The following is a 14,291-nucleotide window of genomic DNA, read 5'->3' as shown; positions in this document are numbered from 1 at the left end:
GAAAAAATAAAATAAAAGGAGGAGAAGCAGACAATAAACGGAGAACAAGAAAAGAAGGAAACTGAAAACTAAAGGACTAGTCAACCAGTTTCAATACTGAAACAGACTCATTTTCAGGTGGATGTGTGCACATGTGATAAAAAAAATGCCATCGTTCACATGGCAAGAGACAATGACTGATGATGACTAAACCATAACCCATGTAGTACACGGTCATGAGTGGAAGACAAAAAATGCAAATGGCACACTGACAGCTCAACTGTAAAACAGAGCTGACCCAAATGCCCTCTCTATTTACACACACACAAACATATACAGATATATGGAAAATGTTACTTACCCAGTAGACATCTGTTTGTGGCATGTAGTGCTGTACATTCACATGCTTTGCATATATCCGCCATCTAGGGTTGGGCTCGGAATGTTACAAGTTGTTTTTCTTCGAAGAAGGTTTTCGAGTCATGAGATAAAGTGACTCCTCTCGATGATACTGCGCATGGGCATTGAGTCCTTTGTTAGATTGTTTTCCCTCAAGCGGGTGAAGTAGAGTGTGTACATGTATATGTAGATAGATAGTAAAGAAATAAGATACCCATGTAATGTGTATACATATTTACAATATATTGTACTGCAACAGCTACAGGCTCCAGGGGAGGAGGGAGGGCGCGTGTGAGTCTACATGCCACGAACAGATGTCTACTCAGTAAGTCACATTTTCTGTTCAATGGCATGTGTAGCTGTAGATACACATAGACTGTAAAACAGTCCCCTTCAAAGTAAGCGCTGGTCAGCCTTTAGGAATTGGAGTAGATTGAAATAATGTTCTAAGTACTGCTTGTCCAAAATATGCATGTTGGCGAGCTAGCACATCTACACAGTAGTGTTTAATAAATGTGTGTGGTGTAGACCATGAAGCAGCTTTACATATATCTGCTATTGGTATGTTCCCTAAGAATGCCATTGAAGCTCCTTTTTTCCTAGTGGAATGTGCTTTAGGAGCTACTGGTATCTGTCTTTTAGCCTTAAGACAGCAAGTTTGAATAGACTTCACTATCCATCTGGCTGATCCATTTTGTTGAAATAAGATTACCTTGGTGAGGTTTTGAACATGCTACAAAGAGTTCTTTTGATTTTCTAAAATCTTTAGTTCTGTCTATGTAGTACATAAGAGCTCTTTTAACATCAAGGGTGTGTAGAGCTCTTTCAGCAACTGTATCTGGCTGTGGAAAGAAGACTGGCAATTCCACTGACTGATTGATATGAAAAGGTGAAACTACCTTTGGTAGGAATTTTGGATCTGTCCTAATAATTAATTTGTCCTTATGGAGTTGAAAGAAAGGTTCTTGTAAAGTGAACACTTGAATTCCACTAACTCTACTTAATGAAGTTATTGCTACTAAGAAAGCAACCTTCCATGAGAAAAACAGTAGAGTACAAGAATGCATGGGTTCAAATGGTGGGCCCATAAGTCTTGTGAGTACAATGTTAAGATTCCATGCAGGAGCTTAAGGAACTCTAGGTGGAATGACTTTCTTAAGGCCCTCCATAAAAGCTTTTATAACAGGAATTCTAACTAGGGGAGTATGTTGTCTATTCTGAAGGTAATAGCTGCTAAATGAAGCCTAATAGAGGAGTAGGGCAGATTTGCTTTTTGTAAGTGTAAGAAATAGCAGACAATATCTTGCACTGAAGCCGTAAGTGGATCAATATTTTGGGGTGGACAATAATGCAGAAAACGTTTCCATTTAGCAGCATAACATTGTCTAGTTGTGGGTTTGCGTGCTTCCTTTAGAAAATCCATACATTCAGGTGGAAGTTGTAGGTAACCAAACTCTATGACTTCAGGAGCCATATCGCAAGATTGAGTGTGCTGGGATTTGGGTGTCTGATTTGGCCTCTCCTTTGAGTCAACAGATCTGGTCTGTTTGGTAGCTTGTGATGCGGTACCACAAACAGATCCAATAGTGTTGTGTACCAATGTTGACGTGCCCAAGTGGGAGCTATGAGAATCATAGTGAGTGAGGTTTGTTTAATCTTCATTATCAGAATTGGAATGAGTAGGAGAGGCGGAAAAGCATAAGCAAAATATCCCTGATCAGTTCATCCACAGAGCATTGCCCTTGGATTAGGTGTGTGGGTACCTGGATGCTAAGCTTTTGCATTTTGATTTTTCTTTTGTGGTGAAAAGGTCTATGTCTGGGGCTCCCCACATTTGAAAGTATTTTTGAATTACTTGTGGGTGAATTTCCCATTCATGGACTTGTTGCTACGTCCTGCTTAACAGGTCCACTAGTTGATTGTTCATCCCTGGGAGATAATCTGCCACTAATTGAATGTGAATCACCCACTTCCAAATTGTCTGGGCTGAAAGGGAGAATTGAGATGTGGTCAACTTCTGGGGCGAACAGATGTTCCTTGTCAAACAGCATATTTAAGACAGCTTGCTGTATCTCAGGTTTGAACCCTGAACATCTTAACCAAGCATGTCTTCTGATGACTACACTGGTGTTGACTCCTCTGGCTGCGGTATCAGCCGCACCTGTAGCACATCTAATAGCATAATTACATATTGCTTGCCCTTCTGTGACTATTTGTTGTCCACGTTTCTGATGCTCTGGTGAAAGAAACTGCAACAGTTCTTCCATCTCGTCCCAGTGGGCCCGATCATATCTAGCTAAGAGCTTGTGAGTTGGCTATCCTCCAGTGATTTGCAGCTTGTGAGGCTACCCTTTTACCTGCTGCATCTAGCTTTTTGCTCTCCTTATTTGGAGGAGGAGCATCTCCTGTTGACTGACTGTTTTCCCTTTTCCTTGCTGCACTAACCAATATTGAATCAGGTGGTAACGGAGTCCTGATGAACACTGGATCTGAGGGTGCCGGTTCATATTTTTTATCCACTCTAGGAGTGATAATTCTGCCCTTCACTAGTTCTTTGAAAATGACAGATGCATGTCTGAGCATTCCTGGGAGATATTGGTATTTCTAATGTGTAGATGTTAATGTGTCCAAAAGGAAATCCTCCTCTATATGATCTGTATGCATCTGCATATTATGCTAGGCAGCCTGATTATGTTTCGTAGTGTCTTTTGGTGGAGAAGGTCTAGCAGGATACAAGTCTGGATAATTTGAAAGGATGGGATCAGTATCATATAGATCCCATGGATGGGTACCCAGCTGAACATCAATAGTCACTGGAGGAGAATCAATTATCCTTTCTGTAGCTTTTTGAGAATGCAATTCTCGCTGTTTAGTGCCCAACACTTCTAAAATGTGTTGAATATCCGATGATCCTTGTGTAGAAGTAGTAGGTTTACTACTTATGGCTTTCGGCTCCAAAGGTTTAGACACCGAGGGCCTCATTTCGACCCTAGCGGTCCTATGCCCGCCAGGGCCGTGGTGGCAGTTGGACCGCCGCGCAAGTGGCAGTCTGACCGCCACATCACGACCGTGGCAGAGCCACCACGGTCGGACCACAGACACCTGAAGGTTGCCTCCAGCCGATGGTGTGGCGGTGTCAGCGGTCTAAATCCACCAGGGCAGCACTGCAAGCAGCACTGCCCTCGGGATTACGAGACCCCTTTCCCCCAGCCTTTGCATGGCAGTCTCCCCGCCATGCAAAGGCTGGCAGAAAGGGAGCATTGGGAGCCCCTGCACTGCCCATGCACTTGGCATGGGCAGTGCAGGGGCCACCGTGGACAGCCCTGCCATGCTTTTCACTGCCCAAATTACGGGCAGTGAAAAGCACGACGAGTGCTGTCGCATCTGATGCACCGCAACATTGCTGCAGGCTCGATTACAAGCCCGCGTCAATGTTGTGGGGTGTGTCCCGCTGGGCCGGTGAACGGAAACGCTGTTTCTGCCCACCGGCCCAGCAGGAGACATGTAATGGGACCGGTGTGGCAGTTTTCCGGACCAATGTGTTTGGTGGGCGGCCTCTGCCGCCCGCCAAACACATAATGAGGCACTGAGTGTTTAACTCGAACTGAAAGTGTAGGCGCCAAAACAGTTAACAGTTTTTTCGGCTCCGAAAACGATGTTTCAGTTTTCGGCTCGGTACTGAGACAGCTGCAGCAGTCTGTTTTGTTGATGTCAAGTGCACTTTGGTCTTTGTTCTCGGTGCCGGACTTGTTTTCAGATTCAACCATGGCCCTAAGGCAGTGGAGGACCGACAACCAATGCTGGAGTCTTTTTTAATGTCTTTGGGTGGTGTGATGGGGCAGGTGTACACATGTACTGCACCGGAGGTATGGAGTGGCTGTCAGCATCGGAGTCTTGTTCGGAGTCCGAATCTCTAATGGAAAATGCCGTACTCTGTCCTACTTCTTCCTGCCCATGTTCCTCACCGAAAATATCAGGTGTGTCTTCTGTAGACTTGGACACCATTTGCAGACGACGAGCTCTTTGATGCCAGAGAGTCTTCTTAGTTCGAAACAATCTGCAAGCATCACAAGGCTCTTCTCGATGATTGAGGAGATAAACAGAAATTACACACCGAATGCTGGTCGGTGTATGGGAATTTAGTGTGACACCGAGGACAGAATTGAAACGAAGTTCGTTCCGTAAGCCCAACGCTGAAGTAGGCTCTAAAAGGGCAAGGCCCTTCTTAGGGGTGAAAATTCGACCCCGATCGACTACAGATAGAAAACGCCATCAAAACTATACAGAGGGAATTAGAGAAAGGTAGAATAAGTTCAGAAGTTCTGAATCGAGATCCACAGGAGCAAGAGGAAACACGTTCAGACCTGACGGCGGAAAGAAAACAATCTAACAAAGGACTCAATGCCCATGCACAGTATCATCGAGAGGAGGAGTCACTCGATTTCATGACTCCAAAACCTTCTTCGAAGAAAAACAACTTGTAACACTCTGAGCCCAACACTGGATGGCGGACTTATGCAAAGCATGTGTATCTACAGCGACAAATGCCATCGAACATATATAATTATTTGCATTTTTTATGATTGTTGTTTACTACAAGATCCTGACAGAGCTTAAAAGTGATTCTAGCAAGACTTATCATAGAGCAGATCTTCAATTTGTACAGTTTGTCAGAAGCGGTAACCAACTCCAAAACACTTCCCCACAAATGTAATCTGTGACATTTTGTGTAATGAAATGCCAATCTGTAGGTGTTAATACAGAGAAATAACTATTCACACTTTAATGGCTACTGACTTGAACACATTCGTCTCACAATAAATATGCCATGCCTACATGACTGTCTCATAACGTTTCTTAATAAACAGAGCAGACCTGTGGGAGATGAAATATGTACAGATCAGACCTGTGGGATATGAAATATGTTTTATCAGTGAACTAATCAGACTTCTAGCTGTCCACCGTGACCAATTCAGGTCTCTTATATTGAGCTTATGCTTTCCCTTTCCCACAAGACAACCATCAGACATACAGTTATGTAGTATACAGAAATACAGTTTGCAAAACAAAATATCCTCTCTCCTAAGAGGGCCAAGCAAGGATTCTCACAATGCAACTCTTCTATACTCATAGTTTGTCAGGAGGGTCACAACACTAAAACCCTTGTAATCTGTGAAATATTATGTAACAAAAAATGTATATAGAGTCTTTAATTTATAGTAATAATAATCCAGCCCTAAATGCCTATTAACATCTGCTTTCCACAATCAATAAGTAAGATCTATTGCCTTTATAGCCACCTTTCACAATAAACAACCAGGCCCATAGCCTTTATAACTGGCTTGTCACCATAACCAACTTAGACTTACTACTGTGTTGGACATACGCATTTCCACCACATACAGGCAATAACATTACAAATATGTATGAAATTAGTTGTCAAAACATAATATCCCTGCTAATAAAGCATATCGAGCATTACTGTACTGCAAATCTTCTAACCCAATGCTTTATTCTGGTGGGTAACCAAAACTCTTGCCTACTACGGTAATCTGTCAGATTCCATGCAACGAAATCCACATCTATAAGCTTTGCAATAGAGATACTGTATGCTTTTATGATACAGTAATAAAAATCCACATTTAAAAGCTATTGACTTAAATGCTTTTCAAAATAAATATGTCAGACTTAGTGCCTTTGTTGTAGCACTTCAAAATTAACATATCAGGCTTATAGCCATGATCATTGTCTTGCCCCTGCCACCATAACCAACTCGGTCCTACTGTAGAGAATATAAGCTTTGTCACAAGCCAAAAGTGCAGTACAAGCAGTGCTTTTAGTGGAAGCACACAAATTCGGCATAATCAAATTTTGTACCCGGGGGAACCAACATGTGGGTGGAGCCTAGGCACCACTCTCTCGGTGGTGTTCTGAAAGCAGTTTTGTGTTTATCCCCAAGAGTCCGGTGACAACTGCGCTGCCAAACCAGACCTAAAAAGTCTAAATTAATTTAGCCTTGGGAATCTCACCCTTCTTTCAAACACATAACTGAACTCTGGAGTTTACATTTAATGAAGGAAGGGGAGGGTACCAGGACAGAAAACAGTAATACATTCCTCATGACTGCCTTCCTCATCTGTGCATCTGCCAGAGAAAAACAAACACAGTAAATCAGCTATTTGCCTAGGAAAACTCTTTGACAGCATTACAGTGCCATGTGGGTGCACCTCTGAAAGTTAAAGCACTATACTACTGTAAGCTTGGTATTTCATGCAAGTTAATGAGACTCCTCTAGAGAGCCATACTGCTGCTGGCACAGGAAGCTGGATAATCAAAGAAAATAATCACAGCTGCATGGAAGGGAAGCATTTTTAGGTCTTGCCTACTAGACAGTGCATGCGCTTTCTGTTGTAAGATATATTGCTGGAATACAGTGAGCTAAGAGTCAGCCCACTGTTCCTCATGTGTTTGGTTTAGTTGTCCCTCTATTTTGCTTACTTCTTATTTGTTATCTTGGGTGGTCTTTCCTTCCTTTTCTTGTGTATGTCCCTCCCCTAGAGCATGGATGTATGGCTCGTGTCCTTCTACTGCTTATTTTTCAGGCACTACTTTTTTCTTTTTGTATAAGCACTTTAAGTGTGCATGGTGTCCAGCTCTCTCCCTAGTGTGCATCTTTGCCCCCTTCCATGCCCAATGTTGTGCTCTCTCACTTGTCCATTCGCTTCTCCAATGCCTGCTCATGTTACACTCTCCCCCTGTTAGTTTGCTTCCCTCCCCAGGCCCTCCCTGTTACTTCCTTGTGCCCCACCGACTTCACCAGGGAACAAATGACCTGCTCAACTTTTGGATCAACTTTACCGGGGAACAAATACTGCAGCTCCAACTCTTAAAGGGGTGTAGTGTCATCAAGAGCTGCAGTGCCTAAAGCCATGGTCTCGGTTGTCACAATTGAGATGGTAAGGCACTCAGTTTTCTTTCCCTGAAGTGCACAACTCCCACCTCTGACCAGTTTTACAACATCACAATTTTAGAGCTCACCCACAAGACAGCGTTTAGCAGTCTGCAGGCAAAAGCCTATTTTGGGCACAGTATTGTAACTGAGATGTGTGGAGATCTCTAAAGGGGGTGTGGCCTAAGTAATTAGGGTGTGACTTAAAACATGTGAACTACAACACATGCTTTGCACAGTATGCTGCCTGACCATCACTTAGGTCCCTCTTTGTGAGTTTTCTGCAACTCCGCATATCACACAACAACAAACAATTGTCTAAAACAAGCCAGATGCACTGGTTTTGAAAGTGATTGCTACCAATTTGATATAAATGAGTAACAATAATGAAATTGTTTCAAATAAATAGAACTGGTAATTACAAATGGTATATACGTGACCATCACTTTATGAGCATTAGAGAGAGACCTAGGACTATTTGAGCATGTCTGAACACATTCATGGCCCTCTAACTCACCCTGCCTTCAGCCTCAGCACCAGAACTCTTAATGGTGACCCATTATCATTCCGCTCCCACAACCAGAACTTACCCAGGCACAAAAATATGACTCCGCTCACAAGTACCATACAAGCATTGGAAAACCCAACAGCCCAGCCTTTTAGAGCAGAGACCTCTGGGCTTTGCCAATACTTAGTACATTAAATTGCAATTACAACTGAAAACTGCAAGAAAGCAAAGAGAGTTTACAAATTCAAAGTCTTTACTGACAAAGTATGAGGTGTATATACAGTAACGTTTTGCTAAAACCACTAGCAAAGCAAACAAGTCCTGAAGGTGAGACCTACTGGCTTTGCCAATGCTTGGTTTCTGTGGAAACGCACAACTTCTGCCCTATCAAAACATGTTCTATTGTCCATCAACATGTCGGTGGAGACTCCTGAAAGTTCTTTTTTAGGTTGATCTCATAAAGCTGGCGGCAGCTGGTATGTCCAGCCAGACCATCACAATACATTTACAAAAAAGTTAAGATTATATTTTTCTCTCAAACGCAAGCAACTGGAGGTCATTCACCTCATAGTATGCTCTGCGTGACCAATGTAAACTGTGACGTGCATCCCCTGACACCACTAGCCCCTAATAGCGCAGTGTAAAAATACATTTAAAACCCAGATGGAAAGAAAACTCCTTGATACTTATTGAAAAGTACAGGTCTTTTAAATACCTTCCATCGGTTTTTGGATAAATGTATAACAAAACATTTATTTGAATCCCGATTTCAGGCAGTTTTAGGTACACTGAATGGGTCTGAACTTGCTTGAACAAATAAGTACCTACCTATATTTTAAAAAAATGATGCTCACAAGTTTTGAAGATTCACCTCATTACATTACTAACTCTTTAATTTCAGTGAGTTTATTGCAAGTTAACATATTTGGTACTTTATTTCATCAACTGAATAGAGACATTAAATGTGTTCCCCTAATACTTGCAGGGCTAAAATGGGAGCATTTGTCGGCTGGAAAATAAATAACACTTCTGTTCGTCAGAAGGTGAACAAAATCTTCCACTGCGTAAAACTTGAATCTAACCTGGCACTGCTACAGCATTCTTTCTCTTATTCAGTGTGGTTAATTTATGAAAGGATAATATGAACTGGGTGTTCCACCTTGATTAAAGTGAGCCAGTTGCACTCCTCCCCAGCAGCACTGCAGCAGGGTGCAATGCATCCATCGGGACTAGGAGCCTCAGTCGTGCATGCCTGCTCATGGGAGCGGGCTCCTTGGTCACCATGGTGCAGTAAAGCATCTCACCGCAAGGAGCAGACACTCCATTATTCTTGAATGAAGAAGGCGGATCTGCTGGTCAATGATGCTGCAGTGCTTCACTCATAGTGTGGGTAGCGCCACAGGTGAGAGCCAGGACGTTCCTATGCAGCGACAAAGAGCGCCAAGTACCCGCGTCCTTGTAGGCTCATCTTGTTTGCCACAGTGCTGCCCCTGTAGCTACCAGCACAAAGCCTTGCAAGGACAAATATATTCTGCTACAGAGGGAACCTGCTCCATCCACTATGCCGACTCTCATCGATTGGGCCAACTTTAATTTGTGATCACTGAACAGTCCACAAAGGCTTCAGCCACTAATAGCTGTATTAATTAACATGCACTCATTCATTCATCAGCCCATGCACTCTCACCCATTCATGCGACAGCAACAGATACATTCACTCATCCATCCTTCAACCATTGACTCAGTCTCGCATTCCCCCACTCATCCAGCCATAAAACCACACAAACTGATTAATCAATTATTAAGCAATTTTACCTAGAAGTCAGATCTACTGGTTCTGCCAGTGATTGCTTTAGTTTGGGGATATACACAAGTATTTGCATTAACTATAGTGTTATGTGCCTTCTTCTTTACCAGAGACGCCAAACACCCAACCCAACCAGGCACTACATAAGAGTAATATGGCATGCTTTGTACTGAAAAAGGATACAGTTCAACATTTCTCAAAGTTGCCGAGTCCGCATCGAACGATGACTGATACAGATCACCATATCGCGTCGCTAGACTTCTGAATTCGTCCATGGAGAGCTGCATCTGGTGAAATAAATGAACGCAAATGTTGCTGTCGTGCACTGAAAGTCTCTTGGAGGCATTCCATCAGATGTCTCTAAGCGCATGCGCTTTTGTCATTCAGCAGGCTCCTAATCATTGCACAGACATGTGCCAGGCCATAGGCTGCCAGGGAGATAGCGCTGAGAATTGGTCTTTAGATCGCCTATTAAAATTCTGGTTGGCACTACCAGGCTCAGTGCAGTAACCATGCAGACTTCAATATTTAGAGTAATTCTGATAATGCGTTCCACGACAAAAGATGAATAATGTGTTTGTTAAATACACAATGAAGCTATACTTTTACAAGAAGAGTTAATTTACCTCTGTTAATTTTACATTTTCACTTCCTCCAACAAGAGTTTTGTTACAAGTGGTTGGTGGCCGCTCCATCTCCATGCCTGCTGTGCCCAGCTTTTTATTAATATTATTTGTGGAATGGGAGGGCATGGAGCATCAGCAGAGGCCCCTGCACTTAGCCGCCATGTTTGCATTAGTAGTAACAGTTGCTGCTGCCCAGAACAGTACAGCACACAGTGCAAATGCACACCTTGACATAAATTAATCAGTAACGTCACATGAGACAACATTTAAACAAAAAAGCAATACCTTATACTTGCAATGCTGTGACGCAGCATAAAATAGGACAAAGGATGAACTACAAAGGTGTTTTAATGTACTTTTAAAGTTTACATTCTGCTTCTGAGGCATTTTATGTTTTATACCTAATAACACTGTAAACTTCAGCTGCGCTTCACAAGTACGTGACTAAATAGACATTTCACATATTCAAATGCATTTAAATTTGCTGAATGTGAATTTCTCAAATACAGACAACTCTTAGCTGTCTGTTTTCGAAAGATCTCTTGTGGACCATACCAAAAACTCACAATAGGCTTTGGGTCTGCCTATTGCTCACTTGCTGGCTTTCATGTCACTTTCATTTGATTGTTTCTTATTTGATGGCCTTCCCTTCTTGTGTTTGTCTCTTCCAGAGAGCATAACATTTTTACCATCCTTTTGACTGGATAACTTGTATCCTTTCACTGCTCACGTTCAGGGAACTATTTTTTTTCATTAAGCACTCCACAAGACTGCATGTGTTTTCTTGCCCTCTCTCGTGTGCTACTTACGCTGACTCAAACACCCCCCTTTGTTACTTTCCCTTCGCCAGACCCTCAACCCTTCTGTCATTGCTTCTGTACTTTAATTCAATTTTACTGTTTTTTTTTGGGGGGGTCCCGCAGTTGCTATTTGCTGCTGGGCCTCTCTACTGCCCTAAAAGCACTTTTGTGTGCTTCACAGTTGCTTCCTTGCCACTCCTGTTACCCTCCTTCTTTACCCCCATATCATATGGTTTTTTATATATATATATTTACTTTTTTTTTTTTGTAGGACCGCGTCCCTCCAATATCCAGAAAGTACTTTTGCACAAACAAAATGTAATTTTTTTTATTCACTAAGTGGCATCCACTATCTTAGATAACTAAAAAAAAATAATAATAATAAAGCATCTTCTAAATGAAGCAGACGTGTCAAAGATCCCTTTTTTGGCCGATTTTGCACAGCATTTTTTTTAAAACACGTGGTTAACAAGGTGAGACCTATTGCCTTTGCCAATTCGTGTTTTCAGAAGGTGGACAAGGATTCATCCCATTCCAAACAGTCAATTATTCTAACAGGTTACAGTAATCTGACCTCAGTAAATCGGACCCAGACCCACAACCCCATTCCTCATCACCCCCAAACTCCCTCCAAAAGAAAATTTATCAACTTCATCATGTGCCCCGACCCGGTAACTCACCATGGGATGGATGAGTTTAGACAGAGAAAATGAGCCTGCTTTGTTCCTCACTTTCCCTGTGCCATGAGAAACCAGACTCTTCAGTAGCCCTCAAGGCTTTTAGGTACTCTTTATTTACCCCCCTGCAATAAGGACACTCTGAGGTAGCTAAAAGGATGCATCCGAAATCCAGAACCGATGGAATTATCATTCTAGTTTGAGTGGTTTCACACAAGTCGTCCTTTGCACCTACAGTCATGATCTCACTGCCAACTTAGTTGGTGCCTTTGTCTAGGCACCACTGGAATGTGTAGTTAGAAACATCTTGCCTGCAATCGTGGGTCCTGAGATACAGGAACCTGCACACTGACAATCACCTTAAGGGAGACAAGTGTGGGCTTGCACACCTGCCTGTCCACAGTCCAGCAAGACCAAGGACAGCAGTGCCTACTGGACTCAGGGACTCCAGTGACCGCTTCCCTTCCGTGGGCACAGGATCGCAGTTATATGCTAAGAAAAGGGTTGGCAATTCATCCTTTGGGTGTGGATTTCACTGGGTTAAGCTTTGTGATAGCAAGGCTATCAGTAGCATACATAAATATATGAAGAACTACTTTTGTGCCATTTTTCTGAGGACATTTCAATTCATTATCCGCCTCTTTCCACGCTGTATGAATGCCCTTAACCCTTCAGCCATCACACGACACTTAAGTGCTAATTTACATTCTTGATGAAAACTATTTTTATCTTACGGTTATAGGTTCCTTTCAAATATGGTCAATCTATTATAATCATTCACTTCTCCAGAAAAAAAACACATCATACGTCCACCACTAGTGAAATGTAGCACTCCACTCCCAATGGCAACTCGAACCATTAGTTCAAGGGACGCTAGTTTCAAATGCGATACAAAGAAATAAAGATTTAACAATTTTCGGTTTTGCGGGTCGAAAAACGACCGAGCATCACTACCAACAAAAATAATTTTCTTTAAGTTACTGAGGAGCTGTGCAGTTCCCAAAAGAAACAGGATTTCACTTAATATAACTGATACATATGATTACAATTTTATATCATTAATCTTAAGCTCACATCCCAATAAAAGTTATCACATCATTTCACACTTGTACACTTTAAAAACCCTGATGAGAATCAGTAGCTATCAGTGGTGGTTATAAAAATGAACACAGTCAATGTGTGTGCGGAAAAACCCAAACATTTGTAATGCAATAGGTCTCACATTTGCTTGAGTTAGAGCTATTGACATTGTAAATTTAGAACTGAACTTTTCTAGCCACATAAATTGGTCAACCCTTCCTTATAATGTTGTCATTTCCTGTCACATAATTCTAGTGGCCCTGGATATAACTAAAGCACTTCCATTTTCCTTCTTCCACTATCTACAGCCAAAAATGAAAATGTCGCCATTTAGCATCCTAATTTAAATCTGCCATGCTAATTCCAATACAATACGACTTTCACCACCCCACCATAAAGTAATTAAGTAAACAAGCGATCCTCCCTTGCTGTCTGCACCAGATCGCAGGCAGGCACACTCCCAGCAATGGCAGGAGCCAGGCAGCTGTGAGAGGGTTCAGAGAACCCACCAAGTCCCAATGTAACCAAGATAACAGCCTGATTTATAGCCTTGTTTACAGCTAAGCTACACTCAGAGCTAGAATGCTCTGCAAATGAAAAGAGCAGCTTCCCTGGACACGAGCAGGAAACAAAGTAAAAAAAAAGTCCCCCACAGAACAGATAAACACGACAAAGTGTAATTTTAGAGTAGTTGGTCCCTGCTCCCACACAGAAGAAGGAGTGACAAAGAGGCATAACTGACCACAAGCAAGCAAGGATTTTTAAATGACACTTAAACTGACAAATGAAATAGCTTTAAGCCCACAGTAAGTATACTAAAAGTATACATGAGGTCGAACACTTACGCTCGTACAGCTACAGTTTTAGACCGGAGTTAATATGACAGCCAGATTAATCTTAAGGTTGGTCAGTCTCTTTTAGGTTATTCTACATCAGGCTTCTCCAACGAGTTACTTGTGAGCTACTGGTAGCTCTCCAGGTAAGTGTAATTAGCTCTCCTTTGCGCAGCCCATCCTACTAAACTAGAAGCTTTTGCTAGTGTGTATTTCAGATGGAAATATGTGTATTTTACGGAACTCATAAGCTGATGTTTGAAGAAAGATGGTTGCATTTCCGAAATAATGTTAGAGCGGATATCAAATTGACAAACAAAGGCAGTAACAAGACTTTTTACAAATATTATTACCTTGCTGCCAGGGACACTGCAACTATGGCTGTTTTGTATTAAGCATGTAGAAGCACAGGAGCATTCCACATTGACAAAGCCTTTTTGACATTACTGCTGGCAATAATGCCTGATTCAATGAGGTGACCACTGCTGGTGATTTTGCTAATGTTATCTTGCTAATATTATCTAATAATTGCTAATAGTATCTTGCTAATGTTATCTAAATGTTAAGGTGATCTTGCTAATGTTTTCTCCTCCTTCTAATATACTCCCAATGTTATTGTCTAATGTGGTCTGT

General features: G+C 42.1%; 1 protein-coding gene across 1 annotated transcript in view; it reads right to left on the bottom strand.

Moving 5' to 3' along the window:
- INTS7 (integrator complex subunit 7) overlaps positions 1 to 14,291 on the bottom strand; it is a 182,659-nt gene that overhangs the window by 63,401 nt on the left and 104,967 nt on the right. The window contains exon 15 of the mRNA XM_069233929.1: positions 9,826 to 9,929. Within this exon, the coding sequence (XP_069090030.1) occupies positions 9,826 to 9,929 (104 nt within the window). The remainder of the gene's footprint in view (positions 1 to 9,825; positions 9,930 to 14,291) is intronic.

The sequence above is a fragment of the Pleurodeles waltl genome, chromosome 5 (assembly GCF_031143425.1).
Source record: "Pleurodeles waltl isolate 20211129_DDA chromosome 5, aPleWal1.hap1.20221129, whole genome shotgun sequence".
Lineage (NCBI taxonomy): Eukaryota > Metazoa > Chordata > Amphibia > Caudata > Salamandridae > Pleurodeles > Pleurodeles waltl.
Note: the sequence above shows the minus strand (reverse complement) of the source record. Positions and strands in the feature narration are given on the sequence as shown.